This window comes from Talpa occidentalis, unplaced genomic scaffold, assembly GCF_014898055.3.
Source record: "Talpa occidentalis isolate TD23 unplaced genomic scaffold, MPIMG_talOcc4v2.1 talOcc4.16, whole genome shotgun sequence".
Lineage (NCBI taxonomy): Eukaryota > Metazoa > Chordata > Mammalia > Eulipotyphla > Talpidae > Talpa > Talpa occidentalis.
The window spans coordinates 67,779,946-67,799,602 of record NW_023601653.1 but is presented as its reverse complement, the minus strand read 5'-3'; the positions used below and the strand labels follow the sequence as shown (position 1 = coordinate 67,799,602).

The following is a 19,657-nucleotide window of genomic DNA, read 5'->3' as shown; positions in this document are numbered from 1 at the left end:
CCTTTTTAGTTGATTCAGACAGTAGCATAAATCCCAGTCCCTGTTAATCCATTTTGACTGGAGTTGATATTTCCAAGTTAAAAGCACTTTGCATTTAAAAATTCTGGAATGCTAACAGCTTCACTTATTTTGTTTACAGTCTAATTAACGTTATACCCTAGTCCTTCTCTTATTCTGGAGTGTGATTCTCTCAAGACCAGATCCTTGTCTTTTGTATATGGTTGAGGTTCAGGAAATATTAATGGTCTGATGTCTTTCTACAATCCATTTATTATTTGTGAAAGGATTTTTCAAGAAAAATTTTCAAAAATTTATTATATGTGAAAGGATTTTACTCTAGTAGGAAGTGCAGATATGAAATGCAGGATCTCATGCCTGCACCTGAGGTTAACAAAACTTAAGGACTGATTCCTATAGTGCTTTCATTTTGCAGTAGTTCAGTTTCATTTTTACTTTGGCTCCTCCTCACTTAAGTAGGCTCTTCTCCCCACAGATACCGCACCCATTTTCCCTTGCAGTGAACACAGCCTGCTTCAGCGCACCTCAGGTCCACAAAGTCATCTCAGCAAAGCCATCCTCTCATCTTGAAAAAGCCAGCTGTGCTCTAGGAGGCATTCAGAGTTCGTCCATACATTTGTCTTTCAGTGCCTTTAATAGTGCTCCTGCAAACAGAATGTCCAAGTCTTTGCATTCTCTGCTGAAAGTGACAAAGGAAGATGCTGCCTCCAGAGATGACAAGGACGCAGGAGGATTGGGTAACGTATGGGTCTTAAAATTTGCAACAAAAAAAAAAAAGAGAGAGAAAGAAAGAAAGAAAGAAAGAAAGAAAGAAAGAAGAAAGAAAGAAAAGAAAGAAAGAGAAGAAAGAAAGAAGAAAGAAAGAAAGAAAGAAAGAAAGAAAGAAAGAAAGAAAGAAAGAAAGAAAGAAAGAAAGAAAGAAAGAAAGAAAGAAAGAAAGAAAGAAAGAAAGAAAGAAAAAGAGGGAAGGGGAAGTTTCTTTCTGTTGGGACTCCTTAGGGAAGCCACATTTCAGGAGTCTTAGCACGTCATTGTCATTCTCCATAATTTGTCGTGAGGGAATATTGATGCATGAGAGAATTGGGATGTGTTTTACACCAATTATTATATTGCTGTGTATGTACTTACACATTTTTGGGGCAGGGTTTATAAACAGTAAATGGATTACAAGAGGATGAGGGGGAAATGTTCTTTGTGTTTATATTGTTAATCCTCCTGTTTCCCCCACATTCCTGGCAATTTGTACCTTAGCAAGTCACATTATGATGTTAAATCACAGGTTGTTTATAACCCAGAAGGCTGGCAATCTTGCACTCCAACAATCTTGTTTTTACATATATATACATACACATATATGTATGTATGTGTGTGTGTGTATAATGCATGTATGTAACGTATATATGTATGTGTGCATATATATACACACACCTATACACACATATATAGCAATAAAAGTTGCCTGCAACAACTGGGATTTCTGATGTATGTATCCTTTGTAATTTATGAACAGATGTATGGGTGTGGGGGAGGGAGGCTGTGGGAGACTGCTCTCAACAGCAAATTCTTTAGCATTTTTAGTTTACAGAAAATTTGATGAGAAAAGAGGAAGAACATAAAGTGTGTTTGTACCTCAGTCTAGCAGAAAGGATAGCTTTTACTGAACCTTTATCTTTTGCTTTTTTATAATTATATATATGTGTATATTTATATATGCACACACATATATATGTTCTTTCCTTTTCCTCTTCCCCTGAATTTGATTGTTTTCCCTGAAAAAAACAAGACTCATATTTAACCAAAAAAAAATGTTAATTTTGCAATTATGTTGTAAGTCCAGAGCTGCCGCATCTGAACTATTTGACCAGTCAGAACAGGTACACATTGCAAAAGCTGTTTTGAAATTCCAACAGCATACTAGCTCAACTTTTTGACTCTGTAAATATAAAAATTAAAATCAGGCCTGCAATATGGTTCATTTCTTTGTTCTTCTGGGAGATAATTCCTAATGCTGATTTTTCCAACTAGAAATTTGAAGATCATTGTACTCAAATCTTGTTGTGCTGAAATGTGAGAGGCGCAGAAACGTGGAAGGGTGCTAGCAAGGACACAGCATTAGAAAGGGGAAGAGAAAGAGGAAATGGAGCTTGATACAAAGGAATATGAGAGATATAGGGAAATACAGGAGCAAAGAAGGGGGGCTTTTAGTAGATGAAGAAGAGGGGTACATTTATTGGGGAGACATAAGGCAATATGTTCATGTCACCCTTTAGCTATCCAAAAATCATGGGAGTCATGAGATATAGAGTTTTAAGACACCTTTGCTGTAGTGTAGAACCAGAGAGAACAAAAGGTTGAGCCAAATCCAGATGTCATGGTCTACTGCCTAACCTAGTCCAACCCTACATTTCTGATTCCCTGACTACAATTTCACTAACTCACTCTCCCTGTTACTGTGAGAGATAGTCATGAAGTAAAGAAAATTTGTAATGGTTGAAAGAGAGTCCACAGGAGCTTGTTTTCTGTGACAAATTTCTCTGATTTTATTTTTGTGTTGAAGTAATGCTGACTTACAGCACTCTGTGTGATTCAGAAATACAGGTTCACACCTATATTTCTAAATACAGGTATGATTCAAAAACAGAACTTGGTCTTCGTTTGAATCAACCTGGAAACTGCTGGGACAGGGCTCCTGAGTGGGGACTTGTGCTGTTCTTTGCACATCATATGAATGAGGTCAGCTGTGCCTGACTGCACTCCATTGCTTCTTGCAAAGCTTTTGGGCCAGTCAGAGTTTTGGAATTTTGGGGGTAAAGGTGAAGACCAACTAAAATTTGGCAAGCCAAGTGGAATGAGAAATGAGCAAATGTGAACATATGGTCAGGATTTTTCCTTTTCGTAGTGCTGAAAGATAGGACTTGAAAGATATTCAGTAGTTGAAAGATACTCAAATTATTACCAGTTTTGGGTTACTGAATAAAGCTGCTATCAAAATTCATGTCCAGAGTCTCCCCAGTGGTGCAGGGGTTAAAGACATCGCTGTCAAGTTATCTTCAGCCACTACCACTGCAGCACCAGTTTGATCCCTAGCCAGGGGGCTAACCCACATGGCAAAGCAGATCTTTCCTATCACACCCCCTGCTCTCCTCAGCTGTGTGTTTCAGTCAATCCACCTGTTCTATTCCCCACTGTGTCTCTGGTGAATCCTCTCACCCACCACACCTCTGGCCTGTACCCCAGTTTTATGCATAAATAAATAAATCTTTGTTAAAAAAGTCATGTCCAGGCTCTTGTGTAAATGGAGGTTTTCATTCTCTTGCATAAATAAGATTGGGATAGGGACAGGTTAACTCGGGCATGTGGTACCTTTATGTTCACCTTGCCAAATTACTAACATGTTTCCAAAGTGACTGTATCATTCTACATTTCCAACAGTGTAGGAGAATTCCTTCCACATCATTTCTTTATCTCCACTTCGCTTGTTATTTTATTTGCCATGCCCATGGCTATAGAGCAGTAGCTCATTATATTTTAATTTGTTTTTCTTTAATGACTTGCTGAGCATATTTTTAGGTGTGTATTTACCATCCATCTAAAATCAAATCTTTGGTCAGTTTTTAAATTGGGTTGTTTTCTGATGTTGAATTTTGAGAGAAGGCTTGTGAATATTTTCACCCATTCTTTCTGTTCCCGTTTTATTTTGATAATTGTTTCTTCTACTTTGCAGATATTTTCCAGTTTTCTACTTGCTTTTATTGCTTATTCTTTTGGTGTCATATCCAAAAAAGTCTTTGCCAAGACAAATGTCAGGGAGCTTTCCTCCTGTTTTCTTCTAGGAATTTGAGTTTCAGGTCTTACATGAAAGTCTTTAATCCATTTTGAGTTAATTTTTGTGAGTGGTGTCAAATAAGGCTCATTTTTTTTTTCTCATGTGGTTATCCATTTTTCATATCACTTATTCAAGAAATTGTCCTTCCCCACTCATATTCTTGGCATCCTTTTCAAATATGAAATGACCATATATGAGTGGGTTTATTCTGGGGCGTGTGAGGCAGGTGGGCCCAGAGTGAGGCGTGGTGGGAAAACCTGGGTCAGTGGCTCTTGTGAAGGTGTTTCCAATGCAGATACTTGCTTAAACTGAAGGATTTGCTTTTTTTTTTTTTTTTTTTTTGATGGGTTGAACTGATATCTCTTCTAGAAACACTTTTATTTCTTTCCACACTCTTTGCCTTTTCTTCTTTTTCTTTCTTATGGCTACTAGTGGGATATTCAGCAAAGTGTTTAATTGGATTAGGGGGACCACATCCCTGCCTGGTTTTTGATCTGTGGAGGAAAACATTTGCTCTTCATACCAGCTGTGCCTTTTCTGTTGATGGCTTTTATCAGGTGTAGGAAAGTCTTTCTGTTCTTGGTGTTTGGGAATTGTTGTGGATGAATGTTAAATTTTCACAGGCTTTTTCTACAATTACTGAGATGATTGTGTACTTTCTTTAATTCTGGTAATATGATGAATGCCACTGATTTATTTCCGAAAGCTTCACTTAGTACTTCTAACCAGATCTCTTCATTCTGGAGGTACATCTGGATTAATTGTATATTTCTTTTTTACCCTCATTTCTACTCATTTTGTTTCTTGCTCTCTCTTAAATACTTCTTCCAATCACTGGAAGAAGTTTGTAGGGGGAAATACTTCAGTTTCTCTCATCTCTGCCCTCTTGAGACCATGGCCAACATTTATGAAGCAGGACCTTTTTAGAAAGGAGTTGGCAATAAGGAAATTGAGGCACTGACTTTAGAGGATGCTTCTCTGGTAAATTTAAGTTTTCTTTGTAAGGCCTTCATGAGATTGAAATTATGACATTTGTATTCTATAGGTAAAAGATTTTGCCAAAGCAAGCATCTAACCTCTGCCATCAGTGTCATCTGTGTTGTGCTTCTAACTGCAGTGATTGTACTTTCTGTTCTTCTGGCAGGTAAGTTATTTGTTCCCCAAACCTTATTATGCTATCTACACATTGATATTATCAATAAATATTTTTGAAGTCTATTATGTGCCACAGACTGTTTGAAGTGCTTGAGGTATATCAGTGAACAAAACACAAACATCCCTGCTCCCAGGGAACTTACATTCTAGAAGGAAGCTGCAAATACAATAAACAAAGGTAGGGATGGAGAAGGCCATGCTACAATAGAGGGGTGGCAAGTAAATCTCCTTACGAGGCTCTTTCAGGAAACTTTTGAAAGAGAAGAAGTCATCATAGACTACCTGGGGAAAGCACTCCAGGTAGAGAGAACAGGTAGACAAAAAATCCCTAAGGAGAAATATCTTTGGGTTTGAAGAACAGCAATGAGGCCTCAGTTCAATGTGAGAACAAGGAAGAGCCATCAGGTGGGAACCACTGGATTTTAAGAGCTTTGTAAAACACTTAAAGGCTCGAGCATTTACTCTGAGTTCAAGGGGGAAGATGAGGAAGAGGGAAATCATGATGAGACTTTCATTGCAGAATATTCATTCTGACTGCTCTATTGAGAAGAGGTTGTTAGAAGACAGGGTAGAATCAGCAAGACCTTTCAGGGCAATCTTTTGAAATCTAGGCAAGAGATGATGATAGCTTGGACCTGAGGTTGACAATGGAGGTGGACCAGGGTGGTCAGATCTGGATATTTTGAAAGGTGAGACAACAGTATTCCATCTTAGGTTCGATATGAAGTTTTAAGAGAAAAAAAAGTTAAAGATAACTCTAACGATTTTCTCCTGAGCCAATGGGAAGAATGTAGATGCCAGCCCTGATGAAAGAAAGGCTATGAGTTTAAGTGTTTCATCTATGAAGCTATTTCCTGACATGCCCCATTCAGGTTTGCATTTTATTATTTCACTCAGGTCAAATCTGTACGTTTCTGACATGTACTTATGCAGAACGACAGTGCACAGAAGTATCAGAGAACTATATGCTTAACAAAAATTCCAATGTATATAGAGGCAATAGATGCTTAGCATTTCTTGAGACACTTATTCAGGAAGAAATGATTTATCAGTATTACTAAGTCACTGATACATGTATTCTGATTTCATTAGTGATCTTCTAAAGCTTTTTATTCCTACAACTCTAGAATATTACCTGAACATTTTAGAAAACTAAATATCCCCTGACCAAGTTTTGTGTTATTATCTAACATCATTCCTCAGAGTTTTAAATAGTTGCAAATGATGTAATATTCAGCACATTGTAGATACTGACATTTAAAAATTAACCTGTTATATTGGAGTTGAAGTTCTGCTGTGACCTGTTACCCACTATTATCCATTTAAAAACATACATGAGCAAATCCATCCTTAATCTTGGAAAATTTTACTTTGCTTTTTTCAAATGATTGTTTATATATTATATTTCTACTATAGAATTTTATCACAGTATAATATGTAAGTAATTTTATCTTTAAATATAAAGGGGAAATAAAAGTTTTCTGTGGTATTCAATATTTCAAATGAAGTATACTTTTATTTACTAGACCTTCCAAGGAGCAATGTGTGTGTTTTTTTATGATGTTAGAGGAGGAGAAGGTGAAGTTATGAAACAAAAATATCCCTTCTTCCAGTAGCTTACACTCTGGCTGGTTTCAGAATTTGTAGGGAAGGCCAAGATATTTTTATTCATATTTAACAGAAATATATATAAAACAGAAAACTACATGAAGTCCTACATTGTTTTTTTTTTTTTTAATTTTGTTACATTTTGTCTACTGGGACATTTTCACTCTCTTAAGAAATTCAGCTAGTAAAACCTGTAACAGGTAACAAGTGTCCAGAGGTTGAAGGGGTAATTTTTTTTTAAAAGATTTATTTATTTATTTATACAAGCACTGGGTACAGTCAGATGCACAGGAGGGTGAGAGAATTCACCAGAGCCAGAGTGGGGAAGAGAAGAGGCAGACTGACGAAATACACTGCTGAGGGGAGCAGCGGGCACAGCAGGAGAGGTCTCTTGCGCCATGTGGGACCCTTGCTGGTGGCCAGGGATCCAACCTGTGCTGTAGAGGCTGCGGGTAGCTTCACAGCCCAGCGCTCAACTGCTGCACCACCAGGGGAGGCCCTGAAGGGCTAATATTAAGGAATATATAGAAAAGCAGAATCTGCAAGAAATGCAGGCAGTGTGTACTAGGGTTTACCTTTTGTAGAAATTAGGTTAGAATCATTCATAAAAAACATTGCTATAGAATTTGATTTGCTTGAAACAAGTAGGGCCCATGTACCCCTCAGGAAGTGAGGTGCACAGTCTCCCACTTGGAGACTACGGGACTGATAACTATAGTCCTTAGGGTAAGGCACTTAGTGATGAGCTGGGAAAGTGACATGAAAGCCCATACTTCAGAAGTGACCTGAGGATACTAAGTGGAACTGTAGATAAAAAGGATGAGAACATTTATTAACAATTTATTGTTATAATCCAACTTTTAGCAAGAAAACCTGTGTATGCAACCTGCCCCGAAGGATGGATTGGATTTGGAAGCAAGTGTTATTATTTTTCGGATGACGTAAGAAATTGGTCATTCAGCCAGCTCTTCTGTGCTTCAGAAAAAGCCAATCTTGTTCAGATTGAAACCCTTAAAGAAATGGTGAGGATTGTTGGATCCCTAGCTCCTGGGAGGGGGAGGCTGCTTGGGGTGAAGGCTGAAAGAGAAGGAAGAATCCTACTCCAGGTGGACTTGAAAGTATTGTGTATGCCTAGCTTGGTGGTATTCTCTGCCTGGAACCCTGTGAGATGTTTCAGACTCATTCTTTCATGGAATCCTCAATATAACCCACAAGATTGGATGTATTGTTGCCATTGTACAGAGAAGTATGGTTATCATAGAAATTATCATCCAAATAGGGTGTTATGGGGACTGAGGGTGATATTCATACTCTACTAGAACCACAATTATTACCTGGGTCTTTGTCAGCCCAGCAGGGGTGGATGGTGACTTTGAGATAATTTTGGATCAGAGACAGAAAATGAGTTTGGGAGCTGAGAACTAGGGACTATTCTAACCCTAAAGTCTTAACTTCTCCCTGATGCCATGCTGCCATCTTAAAAGAGAAGGCTGTAGGGGAGAGAGACCAAAGAGTAATAGGAGAGAAACATGTTTTTCACTTTCTATGTTTTTCATAATAGAATTTCCTGAAAAGATACAAATGCTTTCCTGACCCATGGATAGGCCTTAGTAGAGAGTCGCCAAATCACAGCTGGAAGTGGGCAGGCAACGCTGGATACAATATCACGTATGTTTGGGGACTTGACTTTCTACTGTGTGTATGTGTGGGTATGTATGAGTATTGTCTTTGTGAGAAAGCAAACTTAAGATCATGGAAAACTCACTGTACTAGGAGGGTAGGAGATGCACATCATTTTTATCCCCTTCCATTTATTAGCTGTGGCTTTGAAAAACTTTACTAATTGTGATTTTCATTGAAATCTTTAATATGAGGATGACTTTGAACATGGTTCTTATACATTGAGCAATGATTTAAATGTTTCTCTGCTGGAGTATCTTTAGAATGCAGAAAGGCTAGATGAGGCACAGCAGGGGTTCTAAATTCCTAGAAAGCCACAAAGAATAGTTGCCACAGATTTCCAAAGCTCACTGTTCATTCCCACTGTTGCATCTATCACAAAAGAAGTATTCAAGGAAACCATTTAGGAATATTTCCTAAAGGTTTATAAGTGTAAAGAACTGGGGAATAGTTCTTTGAACTGTGACCATTTCAGTGGAGCAGATAAAACCCAGAGGCCAAACCACTACCATCAATCACAGCTATGCCATCTAAAGAGTTGACTAGTAAAACTAGCAAGCTGACCCTAGATCTGAGGCCTACAGCAGGGGTAGGGGGGTAGGAGGGTCAAAACAGGGAGAAGATTGAAAATAATATTCACTAAAGGCATTGATGGTAACAGTTCATTTGCTGCAACAGCAAGCCCTCATTAAATACCTTGTTAGCCACATACCTGGGCTTGGTACAGATGAATGACAGACGTGATAGACAGTCACAGACCTTGACAATGTAAAGGAACTAAATACAGAAATGGTGCTTTTCAATAAACTAGAGTTAGGTTATAATGGAGGAATGAATGTAGAAGTTCAACATATGGATATTTAATGATGTTGTTTTGGGTTTTAGGTTTGTCATCGGAGGAGGTGAGACATGTGCCTACCTGACTGAAAATGGAGTCAGCAGTGGCAGGATCTACACAAAGAGGAAATGGATTTGTAGTAAGCCGAATAATTATACTGACAAGTGCCAAATGAGTTTAAACTCTTCATAGGGAATTTCCCAACCATTTGTGAGAAATGCATTGTATTTTGTTGTATACAGTTGCATCTTCATTACTTGGTCAATCAAAACCATTGCCAGTAGCCATTCATAATTCTCACTGTCAGGCATTATAATTTGCTGAATGCAGTTGCTGAGCCATAGCTTATTCTTTTTTTTTTCAGATTTATTTATTTATGCATACAAGAGATGGCGTACAGGCCAGAGGTGTAGGGGGTGAGAGGATTCACCAGAGACAGAGTGGGGAACAGAACAGGCAGATTGACTGAAGTACACTGCTGAGGGGAGCAGCGGGCAAGCAGGAGAGGTCTGTCACACCATGTGGGTTTCTCCCTGGCCGACTGGGCATCGAACCTGTGCTGTAGAGGTTGCGGACAGCTTCACAACATGGCATTCAACCCGCTGCACCACTGGGGAGGCCCTGAACTATAGCTTATTCTACCAAAAACACTATCACTACTCATCATACTATGTGTTAGCAACCAATATGCAAACTACCATAATGTAGTATAATACAGGGATTTGGTAGAACATGATTCTAACTTAAGAAGGTATTTTGGTATGAATTGATACTGATATTTTGAAACCAGAATATAATTAATATCTATGAATTCTACCTCTTATGGCCAGATGTAAAACCTTCCTATATAAACAGTCTGACATGGAGAACCATAAAAATGACCATGCTAACTGAAACCATGCAAAATCATTTTAATATTTAATGAGAAAAATTATAATTGACCTGTGACCTTTGAATAAATTCCAAATTCTCTTACTGTAACAAATATATAGTGAAATTTAAGAGTAGTAAAAATATTTATTTTTTACTCTGTTTTAAAACTCCGGACAGTTTAACTCTGTGTTTATGTTTCAAATTATAATATGCTAAATAACTATGATACCTTTAAAGGATATTCTTTATTTTATCCTTTATTATATTCAAAATTCTTCTTCTATCCCAGATTAAGTGATGGATAGTTACTTGAGCACTTTTAGCATTCAGAATTCAATCAGAATTGTGAACATGCTATTGACAAACAAAAGGTCTTAAATTTCTATAGTTCAGCTACACTGTACTGATTAATCCCAAAAAAGGACGAAATAACATTTTACAATGCATTTTTTCTCTTCTGCATTTTCCTTTCTCCCATTTTATTGGCATATTACTCTACCTTCTTGTAATTATTTGAAATTTTATTATATGTGGTTGTTACAGATTTATTATATATATTTATACACATTTTGTTATATTGTATATATTTTATTGTATAACCAATATATTGTATGTTTTTAAAATGCCAGAATTAAATCTTTTTCTTGGTGAATAGTAAGTAAACTTTTTTAACACTCATAATGCCCTTTGCCTTACAATCCATTTTATCTTGGATTTTCTAAGAGGCAGGGACTATGTCAAGTTCACTTCTGTATCCTGGGAGACCAGCACAGTGTTTCAAAGACTATGTTGAAAACATGCCTGAGGATGTGCCTCCATCACTGTGAGATTCTGCTGATTGCTTAGTTTCTGCACACTTTTTCACAAAAGAAGCTATATTTCACAGAAATATATGTAAAAACAAAGATTTTTTTTCTCTGGATGACTTAACTCACAAATAAAATTTAAGTCAACCATGACCTTTATGACTAGTATTCTTTCACAGTTTCCAAGTCATATATATCTAAAACATGGATTCCATTTCATACCAGCTATGACCTTGATAATTTAAACTAAAACCAACAGTTAAAAGGGTTCCTGGTTTCAACTAAGGGGCACAGGCTGGAGCTGGACTGCTCCTGCGAACAATCTGCATCAAGGACAACAAAAGCTGTCATCTCTGAGCAAATCAGTAATTTCAAAGACAGATTTCAAGGTGTATGGCATTGTTAAAAATCCCAGTTTCCAGAAGAGTAGGTTCTAAATGGATGGGGTAAATTTTTTTTTTAATATTTATTTATTTATTTATACAAGCACTGGGTACAGTCAGAGCACGGGAGGGTGAGAGAATTCACCAGAGCCAGAGCAGGGAACAAAATAGGCAGACTGACAAAATACACTGCTGAGGGGAGCAGCAGGCGTGGCAGGAGAGGTCTACGCCATGTGGGACCCTCTCCTGCGGCTGGGGATTGAACTGGTGCTGCAGAGGCTACGGGCAGCTTCGCGGCCCAGCACTCAACCGCTGTGCCACTGAGGGAGGCCCTGGATGGGGTAAATTTTAACAAACCTCCTTGTTTTTTTTTGTTTTTTTGTTTTTAAATAAAACACTATTTTAAAAAATTTATTCATTTACACCGGGGTGTAGGCTAGAGGTGTGGAGGTGGGGTGGGGGTGAGAATAGTCACCAGAGACAGAGTGGGGAGCAGAGCAGGCAGATCTACGGAAACACACTGCTGAGGGGAGCAGTGGGCAAGACAGGAGATAGGACAGGTCTGCTGCACCATGTGGGTCAGCTCCCTGGCCTGGGGATCTAACCAGTGCTTGAAGGTCTGCCAACAGCTTCAAAGTGCTGAGAGTTAACCCCTGAAAATGTAAATTGTCTTTCTCATAGACTGTATAGATTTCTAATTGTGAGACTCAGAATTTGGGTACCTTTCCCAATTCTTTCTGGAGACTGTTCCCAGCTTCTAGGGCTCAGTCTTTTTTTTTTTTTTTTTTTTGTGGGACCCTCGCTGGTGGCCGGGGAACGAACCAGCGCTGCAGAGGCTGTGGGCAGCCTCGCAGCCCAGCGCTCAACCGCTGCGCCACCAGGGGAGGCCCTACTCAGTCTTGATTCTTTAATCAGTTTATCTAATTTCTGTCTGCCTCAATTTATATAAGTCAATGTAGGATAAATGGTTTTTCAGGCTTTTCTGCCCTCCCATGATTAGGATTGCCCTGCTGATGGGGCACCTGCAGTTGTTACATTGTTGAAAATTGTCTTGTTTACTTCTGTGGGCCATGGGAGGAGTTTTGAGATAATCACCAAGAGAAGCAGAAACAGAGAAGCAGGAGAGGCAGGAGAATCAAGGCCAGAGAAACCAAGAGTGAAGACTTGCCCAGGGCTTGGAGGCCTACTGGCCTCCTGGCCCCCTGGCACCCCTGCCTGCCATGTACCTGATTGCTGAACTACACGTAAAGCTCTAAAACACTGAGAAAGCCACCGAGGGCTCCAGATCTCTACATTACCCCATCTGTGTGGATCATAGAAATCTGTTCAGTGCCCATCCTGCACCTACAATCAACAATAACGTATACAACCTCTCAAACAGAGTTTCTTCACATGAAAAATAAGTATAGTAATATTAGTTTCACTGACTAGTCCTAAGATTCAAATGAAATCACAGATGAAAATCTCTTGCCAGTAGGTCTGATTCATAGTAAAATATTTCATAAACTATTATTTTGCATTACTACTCTCTGGTAAAAAGTAAAAGTCCAGCAATAGTTCTACTACTTGTGTGGAATGTCCACTTTATTTATTTATTTATTTATTTATTTATTAAAGCTTTTACTTATTTTTGCATAGAACTGGAGTGTAGGCCAGAGGTGCAGGGGGAGAGGATTCACCAGAGACAGAGTGGGGTGCAGAACAGGCACATTTACTGAAATACACTGCTGAGGGGAGCAGTGGTTGAGACAGGAGAGGTCTGCTGTGCCATATGTGGATTAGCTCCCTGGCCAGGAATTGAACTCAAACTGTGGTGGTGATAGCACTGAGACTTAAACCCTAGGTCACCAGGGAATTCAGTTAATGCTTACTAAGTGAATTAATCTGTTTGGATATATTTTTCTGTTTTGTATTTCTAGAAAGAGGCATTTACTCTTAACAGTGTGTAGCTAGTTTGCTTAAAAACATGTGCAGTCCATCTGTACTGTGAATAAATTTTTTTTTAAAGATTTATTTATTTATTAGTACAAGCACTGGGTACAGTCAGAAGCGCAGGAGGGTGAGAGAATTCACCAGAGCCAGAGCAGGGAACAGAACAGGCAGAAGTGTAACAGGGTGGTCCCCAGGAAAGGGGGAGGTTCCAGGTTCCCTGCCCCACCCAAGGAAGGGTGGAGCTGAGCAGGAAGAGAAGCGGCAGAGAAGACTGAGGAAGGAAGCAGGATGGAGCCAGGAGACCTGGAGGAGGCGCGTGGAGCCTAGAGACGTGAAGAAACTGCGCTTGTCTTTTGGTCGTGGACTGGGTGACACAGATGTGGTTGAGACCTGTGGGGAGGTGACCATGGCAGCTTTTATCTTGATGTTGATTTTGCTCTTTTCCTTCCGGGCTTGTCTGGTTGTTTCTGACCCTTTGCTGTGGGTCCCCACTGGAAGATGCTTTAGACTTGTGGCAGGCTTTGGGGCCTTGTTCTGGGCCAATCCCATTTGGATGGACTTTTACCCACGAGGGGACGGGTAACTCTGGGTGCTTCATTTAGAAACTAGATTCTTTGCCTTACCTGTGTTGTTTCCTAGTTTTATTAAAGTTCCTTCCCATTAATGTCTCATACATTTGTGTTGATGCGGCGGATGGCAGAACCCATTTAGAATAGGCAGGTTTGCGGGGTTTGGGCTGCCCCTCTCCCTGTCCTATAACAGAAGGACTGAAGTACACTGCTGAGGGGAGCAGCGGGCAGCAAGGGAGGTCTGCGTGCCATGTGGGATCCTCGCCCGGCGGCCAGGGATTGAACCGGCGCTGCAGAGGCTGCGGGCAACTTGGCAATCCAGCGCTCAACCACTGTGCCACTGGGGAGGCCCATGAATAGATTTAATAGTCTTCTGAGTTACTTTTTTTTTTTTAAGATTTATTTATTTATTTATACAAGCACTGTGGTACAGTCAGAAGCATGGGAGAGTGAGAGAATTCACCAGAGCCAGAGTGGAGAGCAGAACAGGCAGACTGATGAAGTACACTGCTGAGGGGAGCAACTGGGGGCAGGAGAAGTCTGCATGCCATGTGGGACCCACAGCTTCGAAACCCAGTGCTCAACCACTGCCCACCAGGGAGGCCCAGTCTCCTGAGTTTCTTAACTTTGAGTCCAGCAAAGTTTAACACAAACTCCCCCCAAAAACCTGAAAACATTTAAGATAAAAAGTATCTACTCTGTAACACAGCAATGAGACACAAGCACATTTGGAGCCCTCACGTACTTTATTGTTGTTCTCATTATGAAATAAACTGGAAATAGACTTTGATGTTTGTTTTGTTGAAATCAGAGTATAAAGAGTGTTCATTATTTTTTAATGTAATGTGTGAAACAGGTAGTATTGCCTCGGACAACACCACACTGACAAACTGGAGTCGTGGAGCAGGCTACATAATGCAGGATGCTGCTGAAGAGCAAGATCCTGACCCTTTTATTGACACATGTAATTGATTGTAAGGAGATTAAGGAGATTAAAGAAAGGGGAAGGGTGTAGAAGATTAGGGATTGTGAGTCTGCCCTCCAGGCACTTCTAATCTACTTGATGATACACCCTAAAACCCAGTCATGCATGATTCTAATCTTATCAACAAGGCACTCCACTGATAAGCTTCTGGGGTCCCTTGTCATATATTAATCCTCGGCCCCCCGGGCATTCCTGGTCATACCTCCTGATGCACATGTTATGCATCAGTCCTCAGCCTCGCCCACCCTGGGTGTTCTGGACATACCTTGTGATGCACAACCTTCCCAGTGTGATCCAGCTTTGTGCTCTTGTTTGATCTGAAGGGCTTAAGGGTTTGGGCTCCTGTTCCTAACTGGCCGGGCCATTTTGACCTTGTTTAGGTGACAAAATGGTGGCCAAATGGGCTGCCTAGGAGTAGCAGACCCACAACGTAGACTTTTGGTGCTTTTCAGTGGGAATCACATGCGGGATATTTCATTTTCAAATTGAGTGCTTTTATTATCCCAGTCAAAAAGAAAATTAAATTTTCATATATTTCAGAATACAAGATGAGAGAGTGTTGAGACATTTTGAGCAGATAAGAGCAAGACAGAGAAAGACACAAATTAATATAATGGAATAGGAAATAAACCAGGACAAAAAAAAATTTAGATTAGATTTATTGCAACAGGAATTCAGACAGAAAATATGGATGAGATCAACTGTGCAATTTGCAGTAATGACAAACTGGGGCAGACCTATCTGTTACTGACCTTTATCTAGAAATACCAGAAGGAATAGCTGGTGGAGAATTTTAAAATGTTAAGATGGCTGGGGGGAGGGTGGGGTGATTATGGGAGGGAAGGGAAGGAAAGTAGATACTAAGGGACTCCAGGACTGAAGCTGCAACACTGGTGCAGGGTGTCTCACAGCTGCTCCCTACCACACTTAAAAGAAGGTTCCACTGGCATTTCCTGACCACAATCTGAAATAAAAGGCAGCCCACTAAAGTATTTCCTTTCCCTGATTAATGGCTTCTCACCGACAATACCAGGTTGAGTCCTACAGCACCAGCTTTGGGATCTATGGGATCCCTGACCATCAGCAGCCAAGGAAAGCACTGCCCCTGCCCAACCTGAGATGCCTTCTCACCCCCAGACATTCCAGGTGACAAATAGCACAAATGGGGGTGAGAGCCCAGAATAAGCGGCACCTTCCCTGCATCCAGGAAGCTGCCTTTATCTCTGTGACTAAAGAGTCCCTACCTCCAACCACAGGCTGAGCAGTCTGGGACAGCTCTTTCTGCCCCAAAGCAGCACCACAGAAACTAGGGGTGTTCCACTGGCATCAGATAAACATATAGATAGGTCAATGTAATTTTCAGTGTCTAAAAGAGTTTCGTTGGAAACATGGCCCACAAAATTAGGTTGAATGCACATTCTAGGTCTAAATAGGACAACTTCCTCCTGAAATAGTCTAATAAAATATCAAAACTACAGAAATCACCTATCATATCAAGAATCAGGGAAAAAACTTCATAAAAAAACACTTTCAGGAAATTTAGAATGGTGGAAAGTAGCCCAATTCAATAAAAAGACCTACAAAAAGCATACACAGTTAACCTCAGATTTAATGGTAAAAGATTAAATGATTTATCTGCAATCATTTAGGAAACAGTAATTATATCCTCTAATGTCATAGTGGAAGTCCTAGGCAGTGCATTAAGACAAAAACAAGTTGGACTATGGATTACAAAGGAAATAAAAGTTATTTTATTTCCCCCATTTTCAGACTATGTAGAAGATCCCAAAAATACAAACAAAACTTTCTAGAGCTAATAAGTGAGTTCAGGAAGATCACAGGATATATATTTTTAACCTAAAATATAATCACATTTCTCCATACCAATAATTAACATATAGAAAGAGAAATAACCATGTATAAAATTTAAACATTCAGTATATGGATGCTGGAATTTTAAAATGCTGGTAAAATAATGAAGTTAAATTTCGATAAATGAAGATACTGTATACATGGATTTGAAGACTTAACATTATAAAAATATCAGTTCTACACTTAAATGACTTTTTCCCAATGTGACCTAATGACTAAATACAGTTTTTATCAAAATCCAACTAGGACTTTTGTAAGCATAGGCTACAAACTTATTCCAGAATTAAAGAGGGAAGGTACAGGCCCTAGAGTAGCAAAAACAATCTTAAAAAGGTAAAATTAAGTGGGAAGAATCACTCTATATGATTTACAACTCATTATATTGCTAAAATCATTAAAACAATATTGGCAGAATGTTGGCTACATACATTAATATAAATAGACCCACTCAAATATGACAGACTGAATTTTCACAAAGGTATAAAATCAATTCAATAAATGTAACTGAGGTACCTGGATTTTCAATGGTTAAAAAAAAAAGGAACCTTGAGGTAAATCTTAAATAACACAAAATGGACCATAGGCTCAAAACTAAAACAAAATTAGAAAAGCATGTCTGTCAAAGAACTAGTATCCAGAATATAAAAAGAACTCTCCAAATCCAACAATAAAATGTCCAATTAGAAAATGGGATCAAACACTTTTAAAAATACTTCTTTTATTTTTTTTAAAAGATTTATTTATTTATTTATTTATTCATTTATTTATTTATTTATTTATTTATTAATACAAGCACTGGGTACAGTCAGAAGCGCAGGAGGGACTGCATTCAGTCTTTCCTGACTGGGAGATTTTACAGGATCAGGTGAGTTTGGAAACCACTGTTAAGTGAGGTGAGCCACAGACAATGCTGCAGTTCTTTAAGCAGACATTGGGGGCGAAGAGGTAAGGAAATGTAGAGAACTAGCATTTCCAGCTTTGCAAGATGAAATCAATACACAGAACTCAATTGCATTTTATACACTAATGATGAGCCATCTGGAAAGGAAATGAAGAAAAATATTCTATTCACAAATCATCAAAAGGAATAAAATGTCCCAGCATAAATATAATTGAAGAGGTTTGACATGTACACTGAAAACTATAAAATTATGCTGAAAAAATATAAACCAGTAAGTAAATGAAAATACATCTATATACTTGTTTTAGAAAAGTAATATTGTTAAGCTGTGTACTATAGATAAGTCAATTCAATCAATCAATGAATCCTTATCCAAATTGCAAGATATATATGTTTTCAGAAACTGAAAAAGCCACCCTAACATTCACTAATCAAAACAGCTTGGTCTTTGTATAAACACAGACAAAATGTCAATGAAGATTAGAAAATCCAGAGATAGACATCATCTAAATGGCCATAGGATCTTTAACAGTGAGGCCCAGGGTGCTCAATGGGGAAAAAACAGTCCCTTCATCAAATGTTGTGGGAAAATACGATATAGTCATATGCAAAAGAATGATGATGGATCACTCTTTTCTCTAAAGTGGATTCTTTTACACTCTATATGTGGCAGGTGGATTAAAGATCTAGTAGAAGACCTAAAACTGTGAAACTCTAGAAGAAAACATAAGGAAAAACTTCAAGACATTGTAGTTGGCAAATTATTTCTTTTATGTAATACCAAATCATAGGTAACAAAATCAAAAATAGGCAAATTTTAAAATGTTTTGCACCAATGGGCATAATCAGTAAAGGTCAATTTACAAAATAGAAGAAAATATTTGCAAATCATATATTTGATAAGGAGGTAATATCCTGTACATACAGAGAACTTCTATGGGTCCTTGTCAATGGCAACAAAATGAAAGAACCTGGTTAAAAAGTGAGCAAAGGTCTTGAGTAGACAGTCCTCCAAAGGTGATATACAGATGGTCAAAAGTAAATGGAAATGGGCCTTCCTGGTGGCGCAAGGGGTTAAGACGCAACCTATGAAGCTATCCACAGCCACTGCCACACGAGTTCGATCCCCAGCCAGGGAACCACCCACATGGTGCAGCAGACCTCTACTGGCTCGCCTGCTACTCCCCTCAGCAGTATATTTCAGTTGATCTGACTTTTCTGTTCCCCACTCTGCATCTGGTGAATCTTCTCACCCCCCACATCTCTGGCCTCTACCCCAGTTCTTACACGCACAAATAAATACATCTTAGAAAAAAAGTATAGGGGGCCTCCCCTCGGCCGCGGCAGTTGAGCACTGGGCTGTGAAGCTGACTGCAGCCTCTGCAGCACCGGTTCAAAACCTGGCCACTGGCGAGGGTCCCACATGGCACACAGACCTCTGCTGCCACGCCCGCTGCTCCCCTCCGCAGTGTATTTCGTCAGTCTGCCTGTTCTGCTCCCCGCTCTGCCTCTGTTGAATTCTCTCACCCTCCCACGCTTCTGACTGTACCCAGTGCTTGTATAAATAAATAAATAAATCTTTTTAAAAAAAAGTATCGGGAAAGATGCTCATTATCATTAATCATAGGAAAATGCAAATCAAAACCACAATGTGATATTGCCTCACAACAGTTAGAATGGTTAATGCACAACAAAACCAGTAAATGACAAATATGAGAAAGAATGGGAAAAACTTGAAATCTTAGTACATTGTTGTGGAATAGTTAAATGGTGTAACCACTGTGAAAATGATAGAGTCCTTGAACTTTAAAAAAAAGCAAAACAAAAAACACTACCCTGTGATCCAGGAATCCTATGTCTGCATGTATATTCACAAGAATTGAAAGCAGAGTCTTTTTTTTTAATATTTTATTTTATATAATTCTTACATCATTTTTCAACTTTGTACAATGTGTGCATTTTCATTTTGGTTATATTCCCCATACAATTGCACCTCCCCCCTTATTTTGACTCTAGTTCTTCCTCTCCCCGCCCCTCCCTCCTCTCCCCCACCCCCCGTAGTGTTTCTCTGGTTTATAGTTGCTTGTTGATTTTTATTATTACTTTGCATTGATTAGTCTTTTCCTGGTCTCTTATTTAGGTTTTCTAAATTCCTGCTATGAGTGAGACCATCCGGTATTTTTCTTTTTCTTTCTGACTTATTTGGCTGAG

General features: G+C 39.1%; 1 protein-coding gene across 1 annotated transcript; it reads left to right on the top strand.

Moving 5' to 3' along the window:
- The first annotated feature begins 454 nt into the window (after window positions 1-454).
- Window positions 455-10,923, top strand: LOC119247728 (C-type lectin domain family 2 member H-like). The gene is made up of 6 exons (XM_037514373.2): window positions 455-755; window positions 4,890-4,988; window positions 7,472-7,629; window positions 8,169-8,275; window positions 9,173-9,264; window positions 10,722-10,923. Exons 1-6 carry the CDS (start codon window positions 674-676, stop codon window positions 10,823-10,825), a joined length of 642 nt encoding a protein of 213 aa, XP_037370270.1. The 5' UTR covers window positions 455-673; the 3' UTR covers window positions 10,826-10,923.
- The last annotated feature ends 8,734 nt before the right edge of the window (window positions 10,924-19,657 follow it).